General features: G+C 39.1%; 1 protein-coding gene across 1 annotated transcript; it reads right to left on the bottom strand.

The window, feature by feature from the left end:
* Positions 1-4,223: 4,223 nt before the first annotated feature.
* LOC145720081 (FRAS1-related extracellular matrix protein 2-like) lies at positions 4,224-6,960 on the bottom strand. Its single transcript, XM_081811739.1, has 2 exons — positions 6,867-6,960; positions 4,224-4,858 (listed from the first exon to the last, which is right to left on the bottom strand). Exons 1-2 carry the CDS (start codon positions 6,880-6,882, stop codon positions 4,449-4,451), a joined length of 426 nt encoding a protein of 141 aa, XP_081667865.1. The 5' UTR covers positions 6,883-6,960; the 3' UTR covers positions 4,224-4,448.
* Positions 6,961-6,966: the final 6 nt, after the last annotated feature.

Below are 6,966 nucleotides of genomic sequence, written 5' to 3'. Positions count from 1 at the left end.
ACACAGTAACAAGGAAGAAAAATTATTCCTCAAACCAAGCAACTAGGAAAAAACACGTTTACTTTTCCAAAATCATGGAAAATCATGTCTTCTCATAAGTAAATTACAATTTGATGTTTTCAGTGCAAACTTACTTGGGGTTGCATTTCTGTAGCTTATTTATTCTCCTTGAAGGATGTTATCAGTTGGTGTTTACCCAACAAGGTAAGAGCTAAGATTCTGACCTCACAAGACCAATAGCCAGGCTCCTGAAAAGTGGAATGAATTGAGGGCGTTCATTTGTATAAGAAGTTGTTTTCAAGAGAAAAGTCGCCACCAAAAATATCCAATAGTTTTAAAAAACTTGGTTTAACTTTAATGATTATTTTGTAGCACAAGTGCTTTTTATTGTACACCAAAACAATTTAAATTTTTATTTACAGAACACTGTTTTGTCACACAAAACAATGGAGCAGTATCATTTTTTAATTTATCTCTATTTTTCTTTTCCTGCTATTCACCTGCTTTTATATTTTAGAAACTATTAAAAATGACGTCAGCATTGAAGATTACAAAAGTCTGTGTTTCTTTTTCTCGGCAAATAAAATTCTTAATTTTTATAAGAATGAGGATTGACTCTTAGAACTCTACTTTGTTGGGAGTGTAAGCTCTGTGTCTGGTGTCCTCACCAGGGGCCTGGGATAGTCCCTGGCACAGAGTAGGTGTTTAGTTCATATTTCTTTAATGAACGAAGGTGTAATGAATACAGTGAGAAAAGCAGAAATACTCTTGATATCAGCTAAAGCTAGCTGTAGTCAAACTGCATAAAACTTAATAAAACTTCATTTGCTATGAATAGAGAACTATCTTGGATATTTCAGATGATTCCTTCAGTTTGGCAACTCTGTCTTAAATAATCTGAATGTCGGAGGTTAGGGAAGGTAGAGAATCTTTCTCAGAGGGTGTTAGAAACAGCTTTTCAATCACAAAGAGAAATGCAGGGACTTGCCAATGTTTTGTAGAAGTAGCTTTAGCCACTAAGAGCACACAAAGAAAAAAAAGTCAGTTCATCATGTTGTTCCTGGGGGAAGCAATTACCAGTGAGTAAAATTTGTTTGCACAGTGATCATCTTGATCTAAGGTGCCAAGTCTAGAAAAGGACTAGAAGAGAGAAAGTCACATCTATTAAATACTTGGCTGGGAGCGTGTGTTCTTGGCAGAGGAGAAACAGACTGGGGGCAGCACTGGCTTCCTTCAGGATCTGTGGTCCAGCAGAGTGGGCAACCCAACCACAAAGCTGCCATGAAGACAGTTAGCCCATATTGATGGTTTACCTTTACTTTTCCTCATTTTCCCATCCTAAATTCAGAAATATGAAAGTTTGCAAAACTCTTACGAAACCCTAAAGCAGAATCTGTTCAAGTATTCAGTTTGTTTTCCTTCAGGTATAGCCTCATGAAATATGTTTTCATTTCGATCTGATCTGCTGGTACTCAGCTGAGTCTGTGGACCCCTGTCATGAAGGCACAGACTTGCATAATTTTATCAGCAAGGGTGTAGGTGTAATCTGGCAGACATGTTCATGACCCGTTGGGCAGCATTACTGTCCCGAGAACAACAGACAAGTTCATTTGCCTTTCCTGCAGTTGTATCTGTGACCAAATCCATTCCTCATCTTCACCCAATCAAATGACATTTAATTCACTCAATTAAATATCCAGATAAGAATCATGATGTGGTGAAGAGCACAGCCTTACAAGCGAACTGAATTTGGGCACATTTTTTGAATTCTCTTTGCTTCAGCCTCCTCATCTCTAAAAGGGAGGGGGGGGAACTCATAGTTATTTCATAATGTTCTTGTGAGGACAGAATTTGTAGAAATATGTAAAGTATTTAGAAAAATGGAGGGCACACAGTACAACATTAAATAATTGTTAGCTATTACTATTATAATCATTATTCTTTTTTTTTTTTTAAGATTTTATTTATTTATTCATGAGAGATAGAGAGAGAGGCAGAGGCAGAGGGAGAAGCAGGCTCCCCTTGGAGCGGGGAGCCCGATGCGGGACTCGATCCCAGGACCCTGGGATCATGACCTGAGCTGAAGGCAGACGCTTAACCGACTGAGCCACCCAGGTGTCCCAATCATTATTCTTATCATTGGTACAATTAGGTATTTTCTCTTCTTCTCTAGAATCCAAAACTAATGGGGGGCATTACGGAAATATCTGAAAGAATTATATTTCTTCCACTTTAATTTATATTTTCTTCCTCCTCGCCTATATTTAAGTAATGTGTGTGTTCGGGGGAGGTGGGGATTTAGGAGAATATCAAGAGCTAGGGGAGAAGTAAAAGTTTAAGCCCAAGGAACCAAGTAGGGGAAAAGGAGATGACCATCTCTGAGCTCCACTCTAAGCGTGAGCAACACATCTTATTAGACTGTATTAATGTTGAGTTCACACTGAGGCTTTTAAAATTTTATAACAAGCTCCTGAAATGTCAATGATTTACACTGAATCTGGTCATCTCTATGTATGTTGATCATCGCGGTGATGCTATTAAATTTATTTGCAACAATGCAAAAGCAAAAAATCAAGAAGGTAACACAAATTCATTAAGAATTGGACGGGATAACGCTTATATTCCTAGTGTTATAGTAACAGGAGCCTTTCAGGCGGGTAAATCTTAACTGAAAAACCTGCAGTTGCTCGTTTTCACCTAATGGAGCAGAGCCCCTGGCAGCTCAGCCACAGAAGAAGGGCAGTGACTTTCTGAGCTGGCAGCGGTAATGGGAAGGAAAAGTACTCAAGTTAAACAATTAAATAGAGGACCAGTAATTTAAGAAAATACACACGCAGCAAAGTATCGTCAGTTCAGCTGAGCATTTTATGGTAAGATTTGGTCAGAGAGATGCACACATTAGAGGGACAAGATTTGTATTCAAAATGCCCTTAAGACACTGGGGGAGGGAGCAGATGTAATAGGATAGGACTTCCGAGGGCAAGTGCAGGGTTTTCGTTAGACAAGGCTGTCTAGCTTGCAGATATAAAAGATCAGAAAGTGCTACCATTTTGCAGAGAAGATGGAAAACATTTTCAAGGGCGAAAACAGACTAGAGACTAGATGAGAGCCACAGAAAAGCCCCATGGTACAAAGTGAATGATAAGAAAGAACTAGAAATCATGGAACACTTCATCTAAAGCTAATGATGTAATGTATGGGGATTAACATAAGAATAAAAAAAAAATTAAAAAAAAAAAAAAAAAGAAAGAACTAGAACCGAGACGCCTGGGTGGCTCAGTCAGTTAAGCGTCTGCCTTCAGCTCCGGTCATGATCTCAGGGTCCTGGGATCCAAATTTAGGTCTGCATTTGCTGGATTCTAATACTCAAGTCCTTCCCACCATTCCACACTGTCTTCCTATTGCTGTTTGGGGATTTTTACTAATCCGTGCAAATTGCTGAGTATTTTGCTGCTTTTAGAGGAGACGGAGATAATGTCTCATTCCCTTGGAGTCCAGTAGTCCCCAGACAGAATGAATGGCTGCCCATTCTGCATCAGCATCAGCTGAACGTGTCAGGTTTCACACTTCTGCCATGGGGTTAAACTGATACTCAGTTATTATCTCCCGTTCTTATGCTACCACTTGTTTTATACTCTACCACCACAGGGATATAGCACTGACAAAATCGGCCTCACCCTGGTTAAATCCTGAAAGACCTGATATATCTGGGTACCATTCAACACTCTAATGTGTAAGCCAACCTATAAGAACTCTTTGTTTAGTCCAGGTAGGACAGAGCATGGCTTTTAGTTCAAACAGTCATTACACTTCTCAACTACACCCAACATATTTTAGATTCTCTATCATAACTGCTAATGGAGACCTTGCCTCCTTATCATTTTGACAACTTTGTTGATGATAATAGGGGTGGGGATTTTGTGTGTGTATGTGTGTGTTGTGTATTTTATATGTAAATGTCTGTGTAGTATGAAGAGGAGTCAGTAACTCTAGAGAGGAAATAACAATAAGCTTTTAATGAAAATACTTTTGACTATGTTAGTGATGGAGAAATGAAGCATACTGGGAGGGAATGGGGAAGAAACTAGGGAGGAGAAAAGGGGATAAAAGGAGAGAAAGATAGAAGGTGGAAGTATAAGGAAAGGAGAGAAAAATTGGTCTGACTCTAAGGATTGTAAATCCTCACTTTAGTTTATGACACATAGTAGACATCTGTACATATACACAATAAATGATAATGTATACTTTGAAGAAAAATTAGTATTTAGATTTTTATAATATCAGAGTAGATTTGCAGTTTATGGCAACAACTATACAGTGACCTTTCAATACAAAGATGTTATGGGCCCACTGCTAAAAAAATGTGTCTAAATTTTGACACCTTCTTCCAGAAATAAACATGACTTTCCATACCACGCATGCCAGTTGCCTCCTGTGCCTAATGACCTTCACCACCAAGACGGAAGACCGGAGTTGGGATTTAGTCCACATCTGGATCCCTGAACAAAACCAGCTGGTTTTCCTACCTGTCCATCGGTCCCGATGGTGCCTCCACAGTCAGTGAGGAGTTCTGACATGTCATAGTAGCTAACAAACTCCCACAAACAGGCCTCTAGGTTCAGGTTTCGATAGAAGCGTAATGTATTGGTGCCTCTGATAGATGAGCTGTACTGGTAGGGATGCGTCTCTCCAATTACTTCTGGATTTTTTGTAGCATCAGTTAAGAAACCATGGTGAGTCTTCACTTCAGTGTAATCCAGAAGGTTGGAGCACTGGTGGTTTCCAACTCTTGAGCCATCAGGACTGAGGGTGAGCTCAAAGTTGGAAAGCTCTTTAGTGGAGATCACAGGGAGCATGCCTGCAAGGAATGGTGATCATGTTGCCATCGTCACCAGCAAAGGCTTTAGAACACTTATCATTCCTTTATCCTCAAGAAGACAAGTGTTATAAAATACTGTACAGCGGTGATTACTACCGACGTGGTGTCCCAGGGGTCCCCTGGCATTTTTCAGGAGATCTGTGACATTAAAGTTAATTTCATAATGATTCTAAGACATATTTGACTTTTCCATCATTATTCTCTCAGTATAGTGGAGTTTTTGAGAGTCGTCATATATTGCCATAGATTGAATGCAGAGGTAGATAAAAGAATTCAGCTGTCTTTTATGAAGCCAGACGTTAAAGGTATTTCCAAAAATGTAAGAAAAACACAATTTTTTTTATTTATAAGTTATAGCTATTTTTCTTTAAAGTATGTTTTTCTTGTGAATATGTGATGGATTGGTTATTTTTAAATGAACAAAAAAATAAGTATTTAATAATTCCTCAGTTTTAATTTTAAATCCAGTTCATATTTACAGATATAACTCATAAAAACTATAGGTCTTTGAGATCCTAAATAATTTGTAAGGATGTCCTGAGACCAAAATGTTTGAAAACTACCACTATACAGTATAAGCTATGGTTTGGCAAACTTCTTGGCTAAAAGGTCAAATGGTAAATATTTTAGGACTTGTGGGCCATAAGGTCTGTGTCTCAACTGCTCGATGCTCCATGTTAGACTGAAAGCTGTCACAGATGACATGCAAAGTAATTCATATAACTGTGCAATAAGACTTTATCATGCACAATGGATTATGATTTCGTATAATTTTCATGTTCCACGAAATATTCTTCTTTTGTTTTTTTCTAAACATCTAAAAACACAAAAACCATTTTTTAGTTTGCAAGATCATATGAAAGCAGGCAAGTAAGCTGGATTTGGCACAGAGGCCAGAGTTTGTCGAGCCCTGGCATGGGCAATGCAGCAAAAGGGACCACGAGAGAGGTGTTCTCCTGGAACATCTCCCTCCTCTTATTCTCAGATTCTCCCAGAGCAAAACCCTGGCCTCACAAAAGAACTGGTCAGCTTCTACCATGCTCTGGCGGAGCTGTGTCTATTGACCACGTCAGGCAATGCAAAGTCAGCTGTAGGAATAGCATGAGGGACCAGTCTTTCTATTAGGATCTGTTGATGGGTCCCCCTTTGGCCCTTTGCTGATGGATCCCCCTTTGGCCCTTTGCACCTCTGAGTCACACCTCCAACATGAGTCTAGAGATAGGCTGGCCATATGTGAGACCCACATTATGCTGTAAAGAGGTGCAGATTCCTGTCCACCCACCTCCCACCAACACAAATTTGGGTTTGCAATAAGCATAAAAAGCAGAATTATATCTTTTTTCTGAGAAAGATAAATTCTACCGTATCATTCCTAATACTGCCTCATGTTTCTTCTCACTTAGCTACTTAAAATATAACTAACTACCAAGTAATAAAGTTAATATTAACAATTTAGGTATAAAGTCAATTGAGAAGAACAGAACTTGAAGATGTTTTCTGTACTTGGGGAAATGTTGACAGTGTGGATAAAGTTATCAACTCACAGATTCTGGCCACACTTTCCTATCTGGAGAAAATGAACACAATTTATAAATTGGATTTATAAAATTCCAGCTATGAAATAGCAAATACATGTTGAAGGTGCTCAATGAGATACTGAAATGCTTTACTGGAAGTCCAAGTTCAAGAGTTTTAAAGACACAGTCATACCATTTCATAAAAACTAGCACATGGACCAAAGTTTCGTTCCATCGTGTTTGGACAATGTATTAAATTTGTTTAATATTAAAGAAGGCTTAAGTTGTCAGACTTTAAAAACAGGATGGAAAGAAAGCAGAATCACTTGAAAGGAACAGAAAGACTTGAAGGTGACATTGCAAAATGAACATCTTATCATCTGCGTGGTGATTTCGGGTATTCAGTGGCATAAACCAGGTAATGAGGAGCCCACACCACTCCCATGGATTTGCTTACCCAAGCCACCTACCATCTATGTGTGGCATCGTGACCGTGAGCTTGATAAGGTTTGTGTAGTCTGGGTCCTCGGGGCCCGTGTAGCGCAGCTTGGCTGAGAACGGCTCTGCCCC

Source organism: Leptonychotes weddellii, unplaced genomic scaffold, assembly GCF_054177405.1.
Source record: "Leptonychotes weddellii isolate Sample4059 unplaced genomic scaffold, ASM5417740v2 HiC_scaffold_9900, whole genome shotgun sequence".
Classification (NCBI taxonomy): Eukaryota; Metazoa; Chordata; class Mammalia; order Carnivora; family Phocidae; genus Leptonychotes; species Leptonychotes weddellii.
The sequence above is the reverse complement of the archived record's forward strand: the minus strand, read 5'-3'. Positions and strand labels throughout refer to the sequence as shown.